The 25,736-nt window shown below is 37.6% G+C and overlaps 1 protein-coding gene across 2 annotated transcripts in view; it reads left to right on the top strand.

Annotated features, from left to right (window-relative positions):
- Window positions 1-23,911, top strand: part of LOC133643155 (mitogen-activated protein kinase kinase kinase 12-like) — a 63,941-nt gene extending 40,030 nt beyond the window's left edge. The window contains exons 8-14 of one of the 2 annotated variants that reach the window (XM_062037569.1): window positions 5,067-5,176; window positions 6,950-7,066; window positions 7,141-7,278; window positions 10,218-10,929; window positions 11,002-11,069; window positions 13,215-13,512; window positions 22,579-23,911. In XM_062037569.1, coding sequence (XP_061893553.1) covers window positions 5,067-5,176; window positions 6,950-7,066; window positions 7,141-7,278; window positions 10,218-10,929; window positions 11,002-11,069; window positions 13,215-13,512; window positions 22,579-22,665 — 1,530 coding nt within the window. In that variant the 3' untranslated portion in view covers window positions 22,666-23,911. Of the gene's footprint in view, window positions 1-5,066; window positions 5,177-6,949; window positions 7,067-7,140; window positions 7,279-10,217; window positions 10,930-11,001; window positions 11,070-13,211; window positions 13,513-22,578 lie in introns of both variants that reach the window. The other variant, XM_062037568.1, reaches the window with a different exon arrangement.
- The last annotated feature ends 1,825 nt before the right edge of the window (window positions 23,912-25,736 follow it).

Below are 25,736 nucleotides of genomic sequence, written 5' to 3'. Positions count from 1 at the left end.
CAAATGCCTATGCTCTTTCTCTTTGGCTTGTGGGCTGGTAGGAACATTATGAACTCTGTGTTGTAGGGTTCTGATAACACCCAGTTTGTGTTCCAGTGGGTGGTGTGAGTCAAAAAGTAGGTATTGATCGGTTTGTGTGGGTTTTCGGTAAACTCCGACATGGAGGCCTCTGTTTTCTCCGATGTGGACATCACAGTCCAAAAAAGGCAATTTACTGTCTTTGACATCCTCACGTGTGAACTTGATGTTTTTGTCCACTGAGTTATTGTGCTCGATGAAGGCTTGCACTTCTTAGTTTCTGATTTTCACACGTGTCATCCATATTATCTGTACCAATGACTTGGTGTTGTTCCCTAAAAAGAGCTCAAAGCTCTCTTTTCCATGCTCTCCATGTAAAGGTTTGCTACTATTGGGGATACAGGTGATCCCATGGCACAACCGTGTTTTTGTCGGTAAAATGTTCCCATGAATTGAAAGTATGTATATTAAGGCAAAGTTCCAGCAAAAGGCAAATCTGTTCTGATTCCCACTATTTAGGACTGGTAGTAGTCGATCCACAGCGATCGTTCTGCCACACAATACCTCAATGCTAACGAGGGGAAATTACACTTCAACAACTGTTATTGGCTTTGACAGTTAGGATTGTTTGTTTGCATCTCAACAGTTCTTTTTCTAACTAAGATAGGGCGAAATTATCCTTGCCCAGGCACACCCTCCTGGTTTTGGAGTATAAATATTTTGGGGTTTTGGCAGCTGGACTAGATGTGACCAATCTAAATTTAAGACTAGCTCTGACCAATCTAAGTCTAAGACAAGATCTGACCAGTTTAAGTCTATGAGCACGAACCGATGAAGCGACCAATTGCCTATGCATTTAATTACAAAAATGTTTACATACAAATAGAATAATAAATTGCTTTGAAACCATAAGTCAAGGTGACAAGCAGATACTAGAGATGTCCGATAATGGCTTTTTTGCCGATATCCAATATTCCGATATTGTCCAACTCTTAATTACCGATTCCGATATCAACCGATACTGATATATACAGTCGTAAAATTAACACATTATTACCGGTATGCCTAATTTTGTTGTGATGCCCTGCTGGATGCATTAAACAATGTAACAAGGTTTTCCAAAATAAGAGAACAACTTCAACTCAAGTTATGGAAAAAAGTGCCAACATGGCACTGCCATATTTATTACTGAAGTCACAAAGTGCTTTTTTTTTTTTAACATGCCTCAAAACAGCAACTTGGAATTTGGGACATGCTCTCCCTGAGATAATCCTGATACCCACTACAACTATGGGAAATACTATACTCTGACTTTCACAAAGTGCGTTTTTTTTTAGTTTTTTTTTTAAACATGCCTCAAAACAACAGCTACAAAAACAATGAAGGCACACAACTTCTGTCCAGTGTATACTAGAGTAATAAAGTCAACAATAACATAGTCCTCCTTTAGTGCAAGGCTGCCTGGTATACTGTATAACAGGAAATTATAAACTGGGCTCAATCGGCCCTGCTCTAACGTATTTGTATGAGTAACACGAATGTGCTGCAAGCTAGTGGTGAGTGCTTGAAGTGGCCTACCAGTCAGCCAGAGCTTCTGAAATGCTGCGTTGAGACAGGGCACCTCCGTTCACTGCACGCTGCAAAGTGTGCGCCATGCAGGGCAGACTAGCCATACCAAACTCCACCGTAGCTTTTGCCATACTGCGTGCGTTGTCCCTGACCACAACGTGGGCTTTCGCCCTGGGGTGGTTTTTGTTGTATTTTATTTATTTTTTTGGCGGAGTCTTTAAGCGACAACTGTGTGGTACTACTTTTTTTCGGTGTTTGCTTTTCATCCATCTTTCGCTTGTATTCATCGTGTATCTCCTCATGATTCTTGAAGAGGTGGGAGATCTAATTGCTCGTATTAAAGGAAGACGTCTTGGTTCCTCCTCGCATAACCAACTTTTTGCAGTTATTGCAAATTGCCAGTTTTTTATCCGTCAGACACACTTTAAAAAATCCCAAACCATAGACATGGTGTCGTTAGTCAGTCACCGAGCGAGCTGGCTTGTTAGCCACGGCTACAGCACCGGCAACAACACACTCTTGTTGTTGTTATGCTGCGCTCGCGGCAGTTTGATGAGTTCATCAAGCGTCGCCAGTAAACCTCTCATGCTGCAGTCGTCAACTCCTGTGTTGTGTGTGGGAGAGGGGAGAGGGGAGGGGCTGCTGACTGAGATATGTACCGCTCCGTACAGCTGCGTTTTAAAAAGTAATTAATTTTACTTTTTGAAACAGATACCGATAATTTCCGATATTACATTTTAAAGCCGACTGCATGTAAAGTAACAATATATATGCATACATATATATGTGCACACATATACATGTAAATATATATATATATATGATACATTTTTACATACACACAATTAATCAAGGTTTATTTATATAGCCCTTAATCACAAGTACCTCAATGTATATACAATATATATTTATACAGCTCGGCTGCATTCGGGCGGAAGGCAGGGTACACCCTGGACAAGTTGCTGAAGTATGTTTACTTATTAAAAAATATGTGTAATGTAATTAAATAAGCATATAAATAAATTTGGTATAGAAATCACTACATTAGCTTCAGTTGTGTTTTTTAAATTATTATTTCTCATAACTGTCTGCTGTCTCAGCGTGAGCTCTGATCACATTTACACAGCTGTTTTTACACGTAATCGGCGATTGTAATACTTTAGGTGTGAATAGGGAAGTTTGCCAGACATGTAAAGATACAGTACAAACTGCGGTAAAGCCATATTTTCGAGGGTAATCGCAAATACGCTGTTAAGCACACAAGCGCACACACACACATAGACATGCATACACAAATACGCCTTCTTTTGCCACACAACAGAGCGTTGATTGTGACGTAACAACAATCATTTGTACAAAAATAACACTTTGCATTTGATTAATATAACAGACTGAATAACAACACATAACGTCAACTTCTTCAACTTTAACAACCCCCGCCCCACATCAAACCCTGGCGACAATACAATATGAAGTTGAAACGATAAAACATTGAATATTAAGAGTATGTGAAAGTCCGACTCCTTCCTTGTTTACTTCCCGGACGACCTCCTTAAAGTTTTGTAATTTGTCAGAAATATCAAGCAAGTAAAATGCGCCAAGTATGGGGAAGTGTGGAGAAAGTGTTTTTCATATTTCACTCATAACGCACTGTAATGGATTGATATATGTGTAATTTTTTATTATTTATACGTATTGTTCACTGAGCAGGAGGTGTGTTATGTTTGTTGGTTATAGTTAGTTTACACCATAAGTGGGGAAAGTTGTTTGGATTTGGTCATATAAATTGATGCTGTGCTCCAGTCACTGTCAAATTAGATTTGTGCTCATTGACCATCGCTTCTCTCTTTGACCACAAGAGGGCAGCAATGTCACCTCAACTCAATCCACAGGTGACCAAATTTAGGCAAAAACAAACTTGTGATTTTAGCTGGCCGCATTGACGACCCCATCGGGCCGCACATGGCCCGCAGGCCGTATTTTGGACATCCCTTATCTAAAGTTTAAAACACATGCAATTTCATGCATTACATACATTTTTTTCTGTCTAAATGGAAAGAACGAAAACATTTAGTTAGAAAGATGGAGTGCTTTATTTATTTTTTATATTAATTTATTACGATTTTTTATTCATTTTATTATGTATGTATTATTTATACATTTTTAAAATGTATTTAATTTTTAATATTTTTTTTATTTAATTCTTAAGTACTTTATTGGCACACACGCACAGGCCAAATTAAATGATGTGGCAGACCAGTTCTGGCCCCCGGGCCATAGAGGATTTAAATCAGGGGCCGGCCCTGACTGCAGTATTGTATTAAAATCTATAAAACTGCTCAACTCCTGTTGGCTGCTGATTGGTCGGACAGAAACATTAATAACACACATGCTAATGTTAGCTTAGCAAGTTGCTGCAATATTTGAATGCAGATGATAATTTTTGCATCAGCACTGTTTTGAAGTAAAAGCACAATAGCCACAAACATTTATTTTTCCACAAAAGCCCTTCAATTAAAAAAGTCTCCATTAAAATTGACTTTATTTAGGCTCACCGATGTTTATCCGCTGGAAATATTAATAATTTTCCATCAAAGGCGTGACTTTTGTTTCCAGTCTGCTGCAGCTCCACTGCTGGGGCCCCCCTGGGCCTCCTGGGAGCCTGCTAATGATGAGCTTCCTTTTCAGCCGCTACACACTGCTGCATTTGTTGTTGCACATGTTGTTTCTTTGTGTTTGTCATGTTGAAAATGCCTGATTCCCTGCCGGCATCTTGTCATTTCAAGTGGTGTGACGGGCAGGAGAAGTGAAACAGAAAATAAGCATGCAGTACTTCTTTCTTCTGTACCACGTTGCCGCTTCCTTTTAAAAGGTCAAGCTGCAAAGCCTCCATTATCCTTTATTTCTCCCTGTACCCCACACCCACCTCTAAGTCCTCCCCGGTTTCTCTCCTCTCTTTGCCCCATAATGGATTTTTGTCGTGACACAGGGAAGAAGTATTTGCTGCTGCTGGAGTGTATTGATTTCTTTAATGGTGTGGAGCAGAGAGCGCACAAGAAGGAGCCTGGCCAGATTGAAGAGTGCACATTGAGTCCATTAGCTTAATAAGAAGCGCATCACTCATGCACGAATAGAAACACACACACACACACACACACACACACACACACACACACACGTGACCTTCTTGCTATGACAGGTATCAGATAACGCTTGCCACGCCACACTTTGTGCAGAAAAGCGGCTGTATGTGTGTCCATGGCATGTCAGTTCATGTTCACCTCTGCTCCCTGAGTATTGATCAGCATTCATCGCCAAAATGGCTTTTGCCTCCGCGATGCAGAGGATTCCCACAGCTCATTAAATCTGATTACAATGCATTTGTGTTAACTGTTAATATTCCTTTGTGGTACATTTTTCTTCCTCACCCGAGTCCTTTAGGATCCGCTCTGATTGTGATGGTTTATATTGGCTTTCAGGCGGAGTGGAGGGACGAGGTCAGGCACCACTTTGAGAAGATCAAGTCCGAGGGCACGTGTATTCACAGGCTGGATGAGGAGCTCATCAAACGACGCAGGGAGGAACTGAGGTGAGAGGCCCGCACCGCTAAAGGCGATGTGACAACCGCAAGACGTCATAAATGTCATTTAGGGGGAAAAAAGGGTTAGATGGTAGTCTTTGATAAGGATTGGGAAGCTTTCCATGTAAAATAAATGGGAATTGGAATTCATCAGAGACATACTAACATGTAAATGCTATTAATATATATACAGAGCAAAAGGAGTACCGTATTTTCCGGACTATAAGGCACACTTAATATCCTGTTTTTTCCTCAAAACTTGACAGTGCGCCTTATAACCCGGTGCGCCTAACGTACGGAATAATTCTGGTTGTGCTTACTGACCTCGAAACAATTTTATTTGGTACATGGTGTAATGATAAGTGTGACCAGTCAAACATAAGAGATACGTGTAGACCAGTGTTTTTCAACCTTTTCTGACCCAAGGCACATTTTATTCATTGAAAAAAACCGGAGGCACACCACCAGCAGAAATCATTGAAAAATGCAACTCAGTAGCCGATATTGACAATAAAAAAAGTCGTTCACGCAATTGTTGGATATGAATTCCAAACCATAACCAAGCATGCATCACTATAGCTCTTGTCTCAAAGTAGGTGTACTGTCACCACCTGTCACATCGCTCCGTGACTTATTTTGAGTTTTTTGGTGTTTTCCTGTGTGTTGTGTTTTAGTTCCTGTCTTGCGCTCCTATTTTGGTGGCTTTTCCTGTTTTGTTGGCATTTTCCTGTAGCAGTTTCATGTCTTCCTTGAACGCTATTCCCCGCACCTGCTTTGTTTTTGCAATCAAGACTATTTAAGTTCTGCGGACGCTATCCTTCTTTGTGGGGACATTGTTCATTGTCATGTCATGTACGGATGTACTTTGTGGACACCGTCTGCTCCACACACTGTAAGTCTTTGCTGTCGTCCAGCATTTTGCTTTTGTTTTCTTTGCAGCCAGTTCAGTTTTAGTTTTGTTTTGCATAGCCTTCCCTAAGCTTCAATGCCTTTTCTTAGCGGCACTTAACGGCACTCGCCTGTTTTTTATATTTGGTTTAAGTGTTGCATACCTTTTTACCTACACGCTGCCTCCCGCATATTGTGATCACGACAAACCATGTTCCCGACATCTACAAAGCAATTAACTCCCTGCTGACACCTACTGATATGGAAGAGTATTACACGGTTACTCTGTCGAGCTCGAGACAGCCCAGACACTCAACAACAACATAATTACTGGTTTGCAAAAAATATTTTTAACCCAATTAGGTGAAATTACATAATCTCCCATGGCACACCAGACTGTATCTCACGGCACACTAGTGTGCTGCGGCACAGTGGTTGAAAAACACTGGTGAGACTGTATATGATGGCAGTATGACTCAAGTAAACAACACCAATATTTTATATGTTCCATTAAAAATATAGAACATTCCACACGGCGCTCAAAAATCCATCAAAATGTTTTAGTATGACTTTGGTAAGCTATGAAGCCGCACCGCTTGATGGATTGTACTGTGCTTCAACATAGGAGTATTATTATGGTGTGTGTATAAGGTAAGACATATTATCTGGTGTTTTGTTTCGCAATATTATGCAAAAGAAACTTTTGTTACCTTCTGGTACCTGCTGATCTGTATTTGGGATCTGCATAAATCCTGGAAAATTGTGTGCGTCCGCCTTTGTGGTCCGTGCCGATAAGCTTCTTGTGGCCCCCGAGTCCAAATAATGGCCCAGGTCTGATATAGAGTATACGGTGTAGTATCAAATTAATAGCATGGGGTTTTTCTCTTGACACAGACATGCCCTGGACATCCGGGAGCACTACGAGAGGAAGCTGGAGAGAGCCAACAATCTCTACATGGAGCTCAACGCTATCATGCTGCAGCTGGAGATCAAGGAGAAGGAGCTGCTCAAGTAAGAAAATGTCCTTTTGACTCACTACGCAGTCTAGTCTACATGTCATCAAGTGAATATTTGCTGGGTTTTAGGAGGGAGCAGTCACTGGACAAGAAGTATCCAGGCTGCTTCAAGCACCACAACTCCAGACAGTCGGCCTCCTCCAACTCCATGGAGAAACTCATGAAGAAACGCAACGTGCCTCAGAAGCTGCCCTCACACAGCAAGAGGTGAGTCAAAAAACATTTATGTACCCTATTTTACCGACTGTAGAGCTCACCGGTATATAATCCGCACCCACTAAATTTGAGAAGAAAAACATATTCTACCATATATTAGCCGCACCAAACTATAAGCCACATATGTTGTGAAATGAGTTATATACACAGAAATATTTTGTAAATGTTTATTTACATAATTGTTTCCAAACGGTTGATCAAACAACACAGAAGTCATCATCATGGACCCACTAGCTGCGGAAGCTCCCTGTCCAATCAGCTAAACAAACTCAATAACTCCACGGTGACATTTTGGTGAATTTACTGAGGAATTTGTGGAATTGAAACAATACAAAAAGAATGCCATTGTAAGTTAATCATACGGACACAGACACTTGTAAATGTCTTAGCTTATTAGCTAATGCTAACGACGCCAGCTTGATTACATTACAATAGTACGTACAAATATGCATGAAAACACTCCTACAGACATCACACATGGGACGGTTTAGTAAGTATGAACAGTTTTAGTTACATTGTAAAACTCACAAACGTTGCTTGGAGTGATGACTAAAGAAACCAGACGAGTAAAATGCTATAGACGACTAAAAGACGAAACGGCAATTGTACTTCCGGTTCAAGACACTAAACAGAAGGAAATACTGCAGACGTCGAACCTGCAGCAGCTGTAGTGAGCGAACTCATTCAAAAGATGGCGCCCGAGCACAAACAATAACACACCTTTTTAGTGTCTTTGTCCGTGTTTAATAAAAACTATTTGTTGAATATAACACATTATGGCCGTTAGTGAAGAAAAATCCATAAATCTGCTGCACCTTTTTATAAGCCACAGGGTGCAAAGAGTGGGAAAAAAATTATCAACTTATAGTCCGAAAAATACGGTATATATTCAATATATAATATAGTGCAACCTTGATTTACGAAGTTCATTGGTTCGTAAACAGGGTTTGTACATCAAAAAGTTCATATAGTGAAACAAATTTCTCCATGAGAAAAAATGTTAAAATATGAATAATGGTGCCAGCCTTGACAAAGGTCCATATTCTAGTGAAGGTTTGTACACTTTGAACACAATATAAAGTGCTACACAGTATTGTATACATAACAAACATAACAAGAGGTTGATGGATCAACTTTCTCTTTAATAACAAGTGAAAACAACATGCTGCTGTCCTGTACGCGCTGCTTTGCCAACACGCACACACACACAGAAGACCCTTTGATGCCCTCACAAACGATCAGAGATGCCCCGAATCCTTGACTATAACAACCATATTGCTACAATTATAAACATTTCAAAAAGTAAAATCCACCCACATTAACAGAAGAGTTAAAGAGGAAGCAACAGACAGAGGGAAAGAGGTTTCGGAGTGTGTGTGTGTGTGTGGGGGGGGGGTGCTTTGAAAGACACGCTGCTGAACGAGAGGTAGTGTATTTTTTTGGGCTCTTCCAAGTTAAAACTTGCTGTGGTCATTCATGCAAATAGTCTTTTTTTTTAACTCCAAAACAAATCCTTCCTTCTTTTGACGCTGATCTGTTAAGTTATTGAATGAATGAATTAATGTGTGTGTTTATTTTGGCAGACATACATATAGCAACACTTCATCACTCTTTGTAATTTGACAAACATGCAACGGCACCCACCGAAAAGGGATATGGGAGAAAAAAAAGCAAGAATGCTTATCCATGTCCCGCCCCTAATTTACAATCAACTTATATGTTGGTTGTATATGTTGGTTATATAGTCCAAGTTTCAACAGCAGATTTGATGGATACATGACAATTTCAGAACAAGAATAACATATGCTGGTAAACACTTTGTCAATAACACTGAGCGACCATGAGATTAGCTCCATTTTGCCTGGGTATCTTTCGTCTTCTGAAGCCTTGTCTGTTGTTTTATGTCCCTTATTCCACAGTGAGTTCTTTTGCACCTGTGTGCCACAGTTGAGATAGTCCAAACAACCAGTCATGTTTTTGATAGTTTCCCAACAATACATTTTTTACCGCAAGGTTGAACACTCTTAGGCTAGAATTTCTACGCTCACATTGTCCCACAGTTTCACCCCCGCTATAGATAACGTTTGAGCCTTGAATGTGGAATTCACCATGTTATGTTTGAATTTCAGGACACCCCTGAGTTCATGTGGACCATCTCTGAGTGTAAACAGACTGTATATTTGCAGGTAGAGCCCTTTGTGAGGCCATAAACATAACTTGAAGGCTACTGTATTGAAATATATCATGTAGTTTAAGAAAATGACTCATTATGAACAGATCATTGGTATGAGCTCTGTATTGGGCATGATGTAAAATTCTAATTGCCTTTTTCTGGAGCTTAAATAGCGGTTCAATAGTGTCCCTGTAGGTGTGCCCCTTGGAACTGGTATTGAGTTAGAAAATGGACAAAACTTGTCGAGACGCGAAAAAACACAGAAAACGTGAAAAAAAACTTTGTAAATGCAAAGTTTGCAGATAGAGGGGTTTGTCAATCGAATTTCCACTGTATATTAAATATAATTAAATATATAGTGAAGTGAAGTGTGAAGTGAATTATATTTATATAGCGCTTTTTCTCTAGTGACTCAAAGCGCTTTACATAGTGAAACCCAATATCTAAGTTACATTTAAACCAGTGTGGGTGGCACTGGGAGCAGGTGGGTAAAGTGTCTTGCCCAAGGACACAACGGCAGTGACGAGGATGGCGGAAGCGGGGATCGAACCTGGAACCCTCAAGTTGCTGGCACGGCAACTCTACCAACCAAGCTATACCGCCCCAACCGAGCTATACCACCCTATATATGTACGTTAGGGTCCAGTTGGAGAATAAGATAGAACTTCTCTGTGATTTCTCAGGAAACGATTGAGAAAAGTAAACACAAGAGAAGAAAGGAGTGTGTTTAGTGACATGTGTCCCTTGTCTTCCCCAGGCCAGACTTGCTCAAGTCCGAGGTCATCCTTCCCAAACTGGACTCCTCCATGACGCAGGTCACAATCCCCACCAAGGGCTCCACGTCCCCTGGCCGCTCCCGCCGAGGCAAACCTCGCTACAGGAAAGCGGGCAAAGGCAGCAGCGGCGACCTGGCTCAGCTGAAAGCCACTCTTTCTTCTTCTCTGGCCATGATCAGCGCCACCTCGTCCGTCCCTAGCGGTAAGCAACGCCGTGACGCCAGCGCCGCCCTCAGGGGGCTGCAGCATGACCTGCTGCTCAAGAAGATGTCCTCGTCCAGCCCCGACCTCATCTCCACCACGCTGGAGGCCGAGGGCAGGAGGAAGGGGCAAGCGAGGCCCGGCCTGGACCGGGCAGGCAGTCAGAGCGCCTCGGCCGGGCTGGAGGAGAGCACGAGGACCGGTGGGCCGCAGGCGCAACCGGATGTGAGCGCAGGGACGGACCAACCGGCGGAAATTCCTCCGCGCAGCGACACGCCTAGCGAAGATGCCGCCTCCATCCCGTTCTCCAGCAGCCCTGACTCTCCGTGCGGCAGGGGGGCGGCGGGGAGGGCCTCTGTGACGACGGGAAGCCCTCGCGTCCCTCAGGATGGCGAAGAGAAGGAGGAGGGGATGGTGATCACACGCTCGCCTAGGAGTCAACGCCTCACGCCCTCAGCGCTGCTCTACAGGGCGGCAGTCACTCGCAGTCAGGTAAGAAGACCATGGAGATCTTCCCATCATTTGGTTGTTCCCACACTAATATTGATGTTGCTCTCCCCAAAGAGACGTGGAGTGTCGTCAGAGGAAGAGGAGGGAGAGGTGGACAGTGAGGTGGAACTGCCAAGAAGATGGTGAGTGTTCAGCTTCACACTACTAGCTAAAGATCCTCTTTGACAGGAGCAGTTTTAGGTAACTAAATAATAAAAAATGCTAGTCAAAGATGGTTTATATATCAGGAGCAGTTTTAAGTACCGAAATATAAAGAATGCTTGTCAAAGATCCTCTATGAAGGGAACAGTTTTAGGTATCTAAATAAAAAAAATGCCAGTCAAAAATAGTCTATATGGCAGAAGTAGTTTTAGGTACCTTAATAAAAAATGCAAGTCAAAGATCCTCTATGACAGGAGCAGTTTTAGGTATCTAAATATAAAAAAAATGCTGGTCAAAGATGGTATACGTGACAGGAGCAGTTTTAGGTACATAAAAATAAAATAAAAGTGCTTGTCATAAATGGTCTATATGACAGGAGCAGTTTTAGGTACCGTATTTTTTGGACCGTAGTATAAGTCGCACCGGCCGAAAATGCATAATAAAGAAGGAATAAAACATATATAAGTCGCACTGGAGTATAAGTCGCATTTTTGGGGGAAATTTATTTGATAAAACCTGACACCAAGAATAGACATTTGAAAGGCAATTTAAAATAAATAAAGAATAGTGAACAACAGGCTGAATAAGTGTACGTTATATGAGGCATAAATAACCAACTGAGAACGTGCCTGGTATGTTATTGTAACATATTATGGTAAGAGTCATTCAAATAACTATAACATATAGAACATGCTATACGTTTACCAAACATTCTGTCACTCCTAATCACTAAATCCCATGAAATCTTATACGTCTAGTCTCTTACGTGAATGAGCTAAATAATATTATTTGATATTTTACGGTAATGTGTTAATAATTTCACACATAAATCACTCCTGAGTATAAGTCGCACCAAACTATGAAAAAAACTGCGACTTATAGTCTGAAAAATACGGTACATAAATAAAAAAGTTATTGTCAAAGATCCTCTATTACAGAAACAGTTTTAGATGTCTAAATAAAATAAAACTATGAAAAAAACTGCGACTTATAGTCTGAAAAATACGGTACATAAATAAAAAAATTATTGTCAAAGATCCTCTATTACGGGAACAGTTTTAGATGTCTAAATAAAATAAAATGATAGTCAAAAATGGTCTATATGGCAGAAATAGTTTTAGGTACCTAAATAAAAAATGCAAGTCAAAGATCCTCTATGACAGGAGCAGTTTTAGGTATCTAAATAAATTAAAATGCTGGTCAAAGATGGTGTACGTGACAGGAGAAATTTTAGGTACATAAAAATAAAATAAAAGTGCTTGTCATAAATGGTCTATATGACAGTAGCCGTTTTAGGTACATAAATAAAAAAATTATTGTCAAAGATCCTCTATGACGAGAACAGTTTTAGATATCTAAATAAAATAAAATGCTAGTCAAAAATTGTGTCTATGACAGAAGTAGTTTTAGGTACCTAAATAAAAAATGCAAGTCAAAGATCCTCTATGACAGGAGCAGTTTAAGGTATCTAAGTTAAAAAAAAATGCAAGCCAAAGATCCTCTATGACAGGAGCAGTTTTAGGTACATACATTTAAAAAATGCAAGCCAAAGATCCTCTATGACAGGAGCAGTTTTAGGTACATACATGTAAAAAATGCAAGCCAAAGATCCTCTATGACAGGAGCAATTTTAGGTATCTAAATTTAAATAATGCTAGTCAAAGATGGTCTATATACCAGGAGCAGTTTTAGGTAGGGAAATACAAAGAATGCTTGTCAAAGATCCTCTATGACAGGAGCAGCTTTAGGTACATACAGTTTTTAAAAAATGCTATTCAAGGTTTGGCTACCGAAATGTAAAAACTTTTTGAAACCGATACGGATCATTTTGAAACCGATACAGATAATTTCCGATATTACATTTTAAAGCATTTATCGGCCGATAATATCGGCAGTCCGATATTATAGGACATCCCTAATTTTTTCCATACTTGTTTTTTCCTAGATTTAAGATGTAAGCTACCTCACTACATGGGTCTAAAAGTAGCTAAGCTACAGGAAAAACTACTCGTTACAAAAGTAGCTAAGCTACCGCCAAGCTACTGGAAAATGTTGCTTGTTACTGGCCATCTGCGAGATAATGGACGTGTATGTGACAGCTGTGCCCTGTTGTTGTTGTCAAGGAGGCCGGCGAGCATGAGCAAATGTCAGTCGCTCTCCACGTTCAGCTCGGAGAACTTGTCCGTGTCGGACGGCGAGGAGGGAAACACCACTGACCATTCGCACAGCGGCACGCCCGACGTGGTCAGCACCAACACGGACGAGCGGCTGGACGACAAGAGCGACGACCTGCTGTCCCAGGGCTCGGAGATTCCAGCCGACCCGTCCGATCCCACCCAGCTGGGCTCTGATGGTTTGTCTGAGAAGGAAGCTGCCATCCGACAAGTCAAGACCCAGCTGGCCACTCATGAGTCCAACTATGAGGTATATCATTTCTTCAAATATGAGTTTGTGTTGTTCAATTTGCACACCAGATGTCATGAGTCCAACATAGCATCGCACCCCGGAGTGCTTTCGAACTAATCTATAATACTAGGTGGTTTGTGGATGCTACGTACTTGCTGCCATCTTGTGGACAATACGGGTAAATCAGGTCATCGACCCTTGGAAGTACTTTGGCATAATAGCACAGCATTCACTTGTACGCAGTGTTGGGACTAACGCGTTACAAAGTAACGCGTTACTGTAACGCCGTTAGTTTCGGCGGTAACTAGTAATCTAACGCGTTATTTTTTATATTCAGTAACTCAGTTACCGTTACTACATGATGCGTTACTGCGTTATTTTACGTTACTTTTTATGTAGTATCGGCTAGAAACAGAAGATCTGAGTGTGTTTTGTGGCAGCGCTACGGTGTCGTTCTTCTGAATCTCTTGTGTCACACGAAGGAGCCGCGCTGTGTGTGTGTTTGAGTGTGGGAAGGGGGGGGAGGGGAGGGGTGCACGCAGCAGCATTCGTGAGGGAGGGGCGGAGACAGAGAGAGCGAGAGAGTTGTTAACACGCATGCGTCGCCAGGCTCAGCTTTTTATCGATAGATTTATCAGATTTAATTTTTTATTATCTATAGCAGGGGTGTCAAAAGTGTGCCCCGGAGGCCATTTGCAGCCCACAGCTAATGTTTTAAAGGCCCACAGCACATTCTAAAAATACTATTAAAATAAACAAAAACATAACAAAAGTGAAATAAAAAAACTTAAAGGTGAAATTTAATTTAGAAAAAGTTGCAATGTTGACTAATAAAACAAAGCTGTTTTGCTCAAAAACATAATATTGAAACAAAATCAATGTTATTATGAATTATAGTGCACACACTCTGTCAATTCTCTTATATACTCTTTCATTCTAGACTTCTAGAGTGTTTGATTATCACATCACTCTAAATGTATAGACTATAAAGTTCACAAACATAAAGAGGGATGCTAGTGGGCCAGGCCAATCTTTCCTTATCTCTAAACTAAAACTGGGGAAATGTGTAGAGTGTTCTGGGCTTCAGACATGATTTTATTTCAGAATTCCTTGAGAGAAAAAATGCCTGGTTAGGCTTTGGTATGTAAAAAATAAAGTTAAAGTACTTATTTGGTTTACAGCTATGTTGTTATTATGCTGTTTGTTACTTATGTATGTTATGTTGCAGCTATTTAAAATAGTTTTGTCAATTTGTTCTGGCTTGAAATAAGTTGGCCCTTTGAAACATATCTTTGTCTTTGTGTGTTGTATGTAGACCTTATTGCTTAGCAGAGTTCAGTGATGCAAACGCATGTCAAGTTGATCAACACATTGTATTATTCTCCAGTGCAATAACAGTACTGAAATGAAGGCTAAAAGGGCATTAATGGGAGCTTTAAAAAAAAGAAGAAGAAAAGAAGTAACTAAATAGTTACTTTTAACAGTAACGCATTACTTTTTGGTGTAAGTAACTGAGTTAGTAACTGAGTTACTTTTGAAATAAAGAAACTAGTAACTGTAACTAGTTACTGGTTTTCAGTAACTAACCCAACACTGCTTGTACGACACAATCCAAACCACCTTCCCTAGTCATGGTCTGGAAAAAAATGCAAGTAACATTAAGTTCAACACACATGGTCACACATAACAACCTGTTCCCTGAATATTGTGGATGTTATGACAAAAATCTGAACACTATCAAAATAATTCTAAATTACACCTTTTTAAACCCATCATAGTGCATGATGGGATATATTTATCCACTTTCACATATTCTTAATATCTGATTATATTAATTATTTATCCATTATATTAACGAAGGTTGCATTTGAAATACAAATATTTACATTAATTGTAGTTTTTGGCTGGTCCTTATTTTCCATAGGTCATAAAAAACATTGATAAATATCAATATTGACTGATACAGTTTTCTGCCTAAACAAGGGGTTTCCAATATTTTTGACTTAGGGGCCGCATTGGGCAAAAAAAAGCCAACTGCATGTAATGTATCTATATATATATATATATATATATATATATATATATATATATATATATATATATATATATATATATATATATATATATATATATATATATATATATATATATATATATATATATATATATATATATATATATATATATATATATATATATACATATACATATACATATACTGTGTGTATATGTATATATATATATATATATATATATATATATATATATATATATATATATATATATATATATATATATATATACACTACCGTTCAAAAGTTTGGGGTCACATTGAAATTTCCTTATTTTTGAAGGAAAAGCACTGTACTTTTCAATGCAGATAACTTTAAACTAGTCTTAACTTTAAAGAAATACACTCTATACATTGCTAATGTGGTAAATGATTATTGTAGCTGCAAATGTCTGGTTTTTGGTGCAATATCTACATAAGTGTATAGAGGCCCATTTCCAGCAACTATCACTCCAGTGTTCTAATGGTACAATGTGTTTGCTCATTGGCTCAGAAGGCTAATTGATGATTAGAAAACCCTTGTGCAATCATGTTCACACATCTGAAAACAGTTTAGCTCGTTACAGAAGCTACAAAACTGACCTTCCTTTGAGCAGATTGAGTTTCTGGAGCATCACATTTGTGGGGTCAATTAAACGCTCAAAATGGCCAGAAAAAGAGAACTTTCATCTGAAACTCGACAGTCTATTCTTGTTCTTAGAAATGAAGGCTATTCCACAAAATTGTTTTGGTGACCCCAAACTTTTGAACGGTAGTGTATATATATATATATATATATATATATATATATATATATATATATATATATATATATATATATATATATATATATATATATATATATATATATATATATATATATATATATATATATACACACATATACATATACTGTGTGTGTATATATATATATATATATATATATATATATATATATATATATATATATATATATACAGTATATATACTGTGTGTATATATATATACACATATATATAAAAATATACATAAATATATATACTGTATAAAAATAGATAAATAAAATATAAATTTTACCGTCTATATACTAATATATATATATATATATATATATATATATATATATATATATATATATATATATATATATATATATATATATATATATATATATTGGGGCTGCAACAACTAATCGATTAAATCGATTAAAATCGATTATAAAAATAGTTGCCGATTAATTTAGTCATCGATTCGTTGGATCTATGCTATGCGCATGCGCAGAAGCTTTTTAATTTTTTTTTTTTTTTTTTTAAATAAACCTTTATTTATAAACTGCAACATGTACAAACAGCTGAGAAACAATAATCAAAATAAGTATGGTGCCAGTATGCTGTTTTTTTTCAATAAAATACTGGAAAGGATAGAAATGTAGTTTGTCTCTTTTATCCGATTATTGATCGATTAATCGAAGTAATAATCGACAGATTAATCGATTATCAAATTAATCGTTAGTTGCAGCCCTAATATATATATATATATATATATAGCTAACTTAAGCATGCTAACTTTTTCTTCTAATTTTACTTTTTCGCAGCCATATACCTTTGAGTCGTATAACTTGGTATATGAAACATGCTGACTGTTATCATGCTATCGTTAGCACACATGCTACGTGTTATAATGTTTGTGTAAACACGCTACTGTTTTAGGCTAGCTCTGTGGCTCATTTTGTACAGTTACACCTAAAACTCACGGATTCAGACACTCGGCACCATCTAATAAGTAAGTCGGCTTCCGGCAACCCCCGGCGAGAGGTCCAGGGCACAGATAGCAGGCCCATCAAATTTTCTAGTTATATATATAATCTATATGTATTTATTTATGAAAGAGAGGTTAACAAATTAAAGGTGTTTGATGATAATACAAGCATGTTTCTTTCATGAAGACAAGAATATAAGTTGGTGTGATTGTGATGACTTGCATTGATAGGAATCAGCCAGTAATGATGATAACGTCCACATTTTCAAATGGAGGAGAAAAAAAGTCCTTTCTGTCCAATACCACATGAAAGTGCTTGCTGTTTGTTTGTCCAGCTTCCATACTCCTTTTTATACACTTTACAAAAATTAAATTGACCAATAGCTTGCTAGCTTGTGCACGCTAGCTTTCTGGGACTCTTATTTTGTTAGCGCAGGCAGGATGAAGCAGGGCTTTTATTGTGAAGACAGGAACTGTGCAGTCGGTCTTTATATCGAAATAAAAAGTATTTCCTTGTTGTGTGCGTAACTCGTCACTTATTAGTTAGTGCACTCTAAGCTTCATAATACACCAAGAAAGCTTATTGTCTTTTTCTGCCTTTTATTCCCACTCTTACTTCTTCCACTTCCACTTCCACGTGTCCTCATATCCTGTGTCCCCCGCCCTTAGGCTGCCCTTACAATGGTTCCGGTATTGCCATGTGACCTGAGTAACCAATACATGACACTCCTCTCGGCCATTTGTTCTTAATAATGACGTGGCAGCAGCCAGCGTCATCTCACAAGACCCTCCGGTGCCATAACTGTCAATCAAGTGACCAAAGTCACATCTAGGTAGAAGAGCGATAATTTTTAGGTGTATTTTTATTTTTTTAGAAACCTTTATTTATAATATACAACATTTACATATTTTTAGGTCTATTTGTTTAATGCCTGGCTGGTCATCGACGTAATGGGCACCTCTGATTTACACTATTAAAGTACTGTAAAAAACTACTGTATTTTTACCTATCTTGTCATTGCGATTTTTTTTTTGTCTCGTAATTTCGACTTTCTTGTCTCGTAGTTTCGACTTTCTTGTCTCGTAGTTTCGACCTTCTTGTCTCGTAATTTCGACTGTCTTGTCTCGTAATTTCGACTTTCTATCGCGTAATTTAAACTTTTTTGTCTCGTGATTTCGACTTTCTTGTCTCATGATTTCGACTTTCTTGTCTCGTGATTTCGACTTTCTTGTCTCGTGATTTCGACTTTCTTGTCTCGTGATTTCGACTTTCTTGTCTCGTGATTTCGACTTTCTTGTCTCGTAATTTCGACTTTCTTGTCTCGTAATTTCGACTTTCTTGTCTCGTGATTTCGACTTTCTTGTCTCGTAATTTCGACTTTCTTGTCTCGTAATTTCGACTTTCTATCGCGTAATTTAAACTTTTTTGTCTCGTGATTTCGACTTTCTTGTCTCATGATTTCGACTTTCTTGTCTCGTGATTTCGACTTTCTTGTCTCGTGATTTCGACTTTCTTGTCTCGTGAGTTCGACTTTCTTGTCTCGTGAGTTCGACTTTCTTGTCTCGTAATTTCGACTTTCTTGTCTCGTGATTTTGACTTTCTTGTCTCGTAATTTCGACTTTCTTGTCTCGTAATTTCGACTTTATTGTCTCGTAATTTCGACTTTCTTGTTTAAAAAATGTGACTTTTTTTGTCTCGTAATTTCGACTTTCTTGTCTCGTAATTTCGACTTTCTTGTTTAAAAAATTTGACTTTTTTTGTCTCGTAATTTCGACTTTCTATCACGTAATTTAAATTTTTTTGTGTCGTAATTTCGATTTTCTTGTCTCGTGATTTCGACTTTCTTGTCTCATGATTTCGACTTTCTTGTCTCGTAATTTCGACTTTCTTGTCTCGTAATTTCGACTTTCTTGTCTCGTAATTTCGACTTTTTTGTTTCGAAAATGTGACTTTTTTGTTTCGAAAATGTGACTTTTTGTCTCGTAATTTAGATTTTCTTGTCTCGTAATTTTCTACTCTCTTGTCTTGTAATTTCGATTTTTGTCTCGTAATTTCGACTTTAGTGTCTCGAAAATTGGACTTTTTTGTCTCGTAATTTCGACTTTCTTGTCTCGTTATTTTGAATTTCTTGTCCCGTAATTTTGACTTTCTTGTCTCGTAATTTTGACTTTCTTGTCTCGTAATTTTGACTTTCTTGTCTCGTAATTTCAATATTCCATTAGACTGACCATACGTCCTCTTTTGCGGGGCTGTCCGGGCGGAGTTTCTTAAATGCCTCAAATGTCCGGCATATTGAGTTAGGGTTGCGTGTACTTTAAATGTACGTTCAGGGTTAAGAAGGGGTTAAAAACTAAACAAATTGTGAAGGTGTGCGCACGCAGCAGCATTCGTGAGTGGGGGGCAGAGACAGAGAGAGCGAGAGAGTTATGATAAACATGCACGCGTCGTCAGGCTCTGCCTTTTTATCCATAGATTTATTAGATTTAATTTTTTATTATCTATAGCAGTCAAAATTGTGCCCCGGAGGCCATTTGTGGCCCACAGCTAATGTTTTAAAGGCCCACAGCACATTCTAAAAATACTGTTAAAATAAACAAAAATATAACAAAAGTGAAATAAAAAAGCTTAAAGGTTAAATGTAATTTAGAAACAGTTGCAATGTTGACTAAAAAAACAAAGCTGTTTTTTTTTTTTCTTTCAAACTGTCATTGCTCAAAACATAATATTGAATCAAAATCAATGTTATTATGAATTACTGACCTATCCAAGGTTCTGATTACTTCACATCAAATATTCCACTTTGAGAAATATTTTTGGTGGAAGATTTGGCATATTTTGTGTGTTTGCCATTAAAAACATAGTTTTGTTTGACAAAAAAGGGTGGAAAACAAACAAAAAAAACAACATAAAAAAAACTAAAACATTTTGAAATGAGGAATAGATCTGAAGTTGATGTAGACTCCAGAGATTTAAGCGTTAAATATAAAATGTATGTATGCCCTGGCACACCATTATCATCATTTCATGACCCAGGCAAAACACTTTTTACACTTTTATACTGAAATAAATACACCTACAACTTATTAAATAAAAACATAGGAAAAACTACCAGCAGCGGTAAAGTTTAGATCCATGAAGGAAAGAAGAAAGTGAATTAATGTTTATAACTGAATACATTTACCGTATTTTCCGCACTATAAGGCGCACCGCGTTATAAGGCGCATAGAATAGACGCTACAGTAGAGGCTGGGGTTAGGTTATGCATCCATTAGATGGAGCTGCGCTAAAGGGAATGTCAACAAAACAAATAGTGATTGTACTGACACTTCTACTTGCTGCTCTCTGTTCAACAACCCACTGTTCCAGTTAGTCCTCGAACTGTAGCCATCTCACTTTGTTCCCTCGGAAACTCTGTTTAGTCTTCTTTACTCGGCGCAGGTGATCATGTTGCTTCCTCCACTTCCGCACCATTGATTCGTTAATGTTAAATTCTCTCGCTGCTGCTCTATTCCCGTGTTCTACTGCGTGACTGATCGCCTTGAGTTTAAACTCTGCGTCGTAAGCGTGTCTCTTAATAGGAGCCATTTTGGGGTCTTTACATAAAGTTTAGGTCTCGCAACTACGGGACTTCATTTTCCCCCGTAGAAGAAGAACTTCTTCTTCTACGGTAAGCAGCCGCCGACTTCATTTTCCCCCGTAGAAGAAGAAGTTCTTCTTCTACGGTAAGCAGCCGTAGAAGGGGAAACATTAAGTCGGCGTAGTTACCGTAGTTGCGAGACCTGTTGTGGCTCAATATTGGTCCATATATAAGGCGCACCGGATTATAAGGCGCACTGTCAGCTTTTGAGGAAATTGGAGGTTTTTAGGTGCGCCTTATAGTGTGGAAAATACGGTACATATGTAAACAAATTTGTTTTCTTTTTTTATTATTTTTTTTAAATTAATTAAGTAACGTTTATGACAACCTTTTACCAAAACACAATATAGAATGTGAGATATAACAGGACAATGCATACGTTTATAGTTTGTTTTCAAAACGCTTACAAAAAAGTGGGACCCCAAAAATTGATTGTGGGACCTCATTTTGAAAATTCCTAGCGCCAACACTGCTGTCAACAGAGAAAAAACGCTTTATTTAAATATATATATTATTTATAAAGCAAGTTCGAGTATCATTGGCAAATGTTCACCTAGTCCCGGCCTTGGCACGCATATACAGTATGTAGTGATGGGTCCGGCAACACCGATGCATCGGCGCATGCGTCGAGCTCATAGAGCAAAACCCTGTGTCGGTGCGCCTACCGCTTTTAGAAAGTCACGTGACCGATCATGAGCAGTTTCGGTCACGTGACCGATACGCGAACTGTGTCGCACTGACGCCTCCTCTGTGCCCTGTGAGCGGGTCTTTTCTACAGCCGGAGAAATAATAACTAAGAAGAGAAATCGTCTAAAATTTAATACGTTGGAAAAACTGTTTTTTTTTAATAAAAATGTGAAAAAAAAATAAATAAATAAATTCCCAGTCCACAAGCATCCTCATTCACAACACGTTCTCTTATATTTCCATGTTATGATACATGTTCACAATATTTATTGACTGTATCTAAAAAAGATACAAATATATTTTTATTTAAATGAAGATATGAAATAATCCTAAATGAAATACAATGACTTGGTTTATATTATTGTATATACTAGGTCATAAAATCAGTGTCAGTTGAGTCGGTCCATAGGTGGCCTGTAGGGATTTTTAATGTCCAGCAGATGTCAGTATTTACTGACACAGTATCAATACAGTTTTGCAATGTGTCGAAACGCTTCATGACGCCTCATCAACCCATCACTAGTACGATATGTGTCCTCTTTTTGGTATTTCACAATATGGTCAGCCTACCTTCCACGCAGTGGCTCCGTAGCAAAAACGCTGTGTCTTGACAGGTGCTCCAGGTGGTGTGTGACGTCAATTTCCGCTTCCGCCCGGTCTGATAGCACCGGATGCCTTATATCCCCACATTTTTAATATTAGCATAATTATTGAATACGCCTGTAACAGTTCATAATATTAGGTAACTGGATGACATAATAAGTATATATATACTTATTTTCCCAGCCGAGCACAAGTTAATTGTGACAGGCAATATTTATTATATATGTACATCGATGGCCATTACATAGCAAGTTATATGACGGTTGCAACATGAACATTTTGGATTCCACTTCTCATGTTTGAAAAGCATCGCACGTCCTGAAGCCGACTTGTTTTGCTCTTTCCAAGGTTTCCTACGACGACTCGGACTGCGACAGCGCTGAGCTGGACCACTCCGGCATCGCGGAGCCCAGCCAGCCGTCAAGCAACTGGTGAACAACAACAACAACAAAAGCCCAAACCTGCGCTGAACGTGATGTCAGTGAACGCACCGCCACCCAGGCAGGAAGTGAACAAACTCCTCACGTCACGTGATCATTCTGCCGCCCGATCGGGACTTTTTCGTTTTTTTGGAGCAACACACGCACTCCTTTTGTGTCGTTCATATTTCTTGTGTTGCAGCAAACTCCTCGCAAGGATGTTTACATTGTTGATACTTCAAGGTGCTGACTCGTTCCCTTTTTCATTTGCTCGATGAATGAATGAATGAATGTACGGCGGCGGTGGGCGGAGCTAAGTGAAACAAACCGGAAGCAATATGTCCAATCGTGTCCTCTTACACCCTTTTCACAAGCACCCGGATGTACATAGTCGTGTTTTTATTGAGGAGAAGAAAAAAAAAGCATGCTTGTTGAAATACTAATATTGGACATTTTATTGTCACACAATAAGATTTGACATGAAGCCCTCACGACGTTCATCAACTTATAGAAATTGGCTCATAAAGTTGAAGAAAAAGTGTGTAGATCATTTGCAGAGCTGTAAGAAAAGCACTATTTTTAATGTTTTTTATTTATTTTGTATTATTATGCATTGTTTTATACATAGTATTGTTATTTATTTGACATTTTATTCCACTCAAATTTAATTTAAATAATAAAAACATTTTGAAAGGATATTCTGATCAAATTTGTGCTTTTTTTTTTTTAAATAATTTTAAATAATGCCCATGTTCTGCTATTGGTCAATTACGATTTAATCATTACAAAGAGATGAAGCTTTATTTATTTATATGATTATCATTTAATAAGCACATTGTTGTAATATTGTGAAGGTGCTACGGGGGCGTGCAGTTTTCTCTCATCTGCTCTTTTCCAGACAGTAAAGTGTGGTTTTATAGATGGGATTGTCCCGAAAAGCCAATTTAACAATCTAATAAAATATGATTGATGACGTACGGAATAAGCTATAATGACACCTTGCACTCTTTCAATGTTTGCAAAGAAGAGATGAGTTCATTTTTCATTCACTTGAACAACATTTGACAGCTGACAGCTATAAAGGAGATTGAAAGGAGGAAAATGTTGCCAAACAGCGAAGCTACTGCCCCCTGGTGGGCACAACTGTGTAGGTGTCGCAACTGACTGCATGAACTGGAGGCTTTTTTTTTACTGCCCAACTGTACAATAAATATATTTAATAACCAGCTAAATGTTTTTATTTTTTACAAATTATTACAAGCAAAAACAATGTGTGTGTGATTTTTTTTTTTTTTTTTTTTAAATGTGTATTTATATGTATAAAAATATACATATGTATATATATGTGTGTATATATATGTGTGTATATATATATATATATATATATATATATATATATATATATATATATATATATATATATATATATATATATATATATATATATATAAGCCAAACAATGTGTGGGGTTTGTTTTGGGTTTTGTTTTTTACTAATTATTATATGGAAAAACAATGTGTGTAGATGGTGTTTTTTAAAACTAATTATAAGCAAAACAGTGTGTGGGGAGGGTTTTTTTTACAATTTATTTGCAAAAACAATGTGTGTGGATGTGTTTTTTACAATTTATTATTTGCAAACACAAATAATTTTACAACTTATATCAAGCAAAAACAATATGTGTGGATGTGTGGTGGGTTTTTGTATATATATATTTTATTTTTTTTACAAATTATCTTAAGAGTAAACAATGAGTGGGGAGAGAGAGAGAGAGAGAGAGAGAGAGAGAGAGAGAGAGAGAGAGAGAGAGAGAGAGAGAGAGAGAGAGAGAGAGAGAGAGAGAGAGAGAGAGAGAGAGAGAGAGAGAGAGAGAGGGAGAGACTTGTGATTTAGGGCTATATAAACATTGATATATATATATATATATATATATATATATATATATAACCGAAGGCAAAAACAATTGTGGATGTTTTTTGTTTTCTTTTTAAAAAGTGTGTTGTTCAGACCAGTCGATTAAGGTTTCATGTCCAAAAGTGCTAGTGCGCCGTCAAGTGGTAAAAGTGGAGCATTACAGTTCATTCCAAATGCATAGCGCAAGAGGTTGGTTTTGTCTGCACACAAACACCAACTTTATTACGTTTATTTGATGTGTTTATGATATTTGACGTCTGCATTCAATAATTTATAAATAACTTTGTGGGCGCCGACCCCATAAAAACTGTGAAAATAAAACACCTCATCCACATTCCTATGTAAACTGTAAAAACGCTTTGAGGGGTGGGTGGTGTATATACTTTTTAAAACTTATTTTTAGAGTAAAAATGAAAGTCATATTTTTTTCATGGGAACAAATATTTGTTAAAAATGTCAGATATGAAAGTCAAACTTTTAGTGAAAAAAAAAGTTAGTTTGTTTTGAAAAGTTTAGAATATCTAATAAATGATTTGAGGAAATATTTGAGTCATTAAAATGTACATTTTTGAGTGAAAAGGTTTGTAATAAAAAATAAAAACTATTTGTACACAAACAGAAAAAAAAGTTTACAGGAGAAAACATCCTATTTTGACAGGTTTGTAACATTTAATGACATAACATGTACAATTATAAACAATGTAGAGCTGTAAGAACACAAATCTTTATTTTTGTATTCATGCATTTTTTTTATACACAGTACTGTTTCACACTGTATGCATTACAATTTGACTAAAATATATATTTTGAAAATATATCGTGATTGTACTTTTTTTAAATAATGCCCACATTCTGCTATTGGTCAAATAAGATGTAATCATCACAAGAGATGAAGCTTTATTGTAAAAGTTTTTGGTAAAAATGTCAAAATATTGAGAAAAGTCAAACTGGGATAAGTTCAAAATATGAACTCGGAGGGGGAAACAACTTTAATTTTGAAAAATAGTTATTGTAAGGAAAATATTTAAGTGAAAGTGTATAATAAAAAAAATATCAGCAGATAAATACATCCTATTATTGACAGTTTAAAGTTTGTAACATTTAATTGTGTGTAGAAATCATTCTTCAGAGAACAAAAATATGTTTGATGAAGTCTAATTTAGAAAAAAGGTC

This window comes from Entelurus aequoreus, linkage group LG26 (assembly GCF_033978785.1).
Source record: "Entelurus aequoreus isolate RoL-2023_Sb linkage group LG26, RoL_Eaeq_v1.1, whole genome shotgun sequence".
In the NCBI taxonomy this organism is placed as follows: Eukaryota; Metazoa; Chordata; class Actinopteri; order Syngnathiformes; family Syngnathidae; genus Entelurus; species Entelurus aequoreus.
This window is presented reverse-complemented; position numbering and strand designations above follow the sequence as displayed.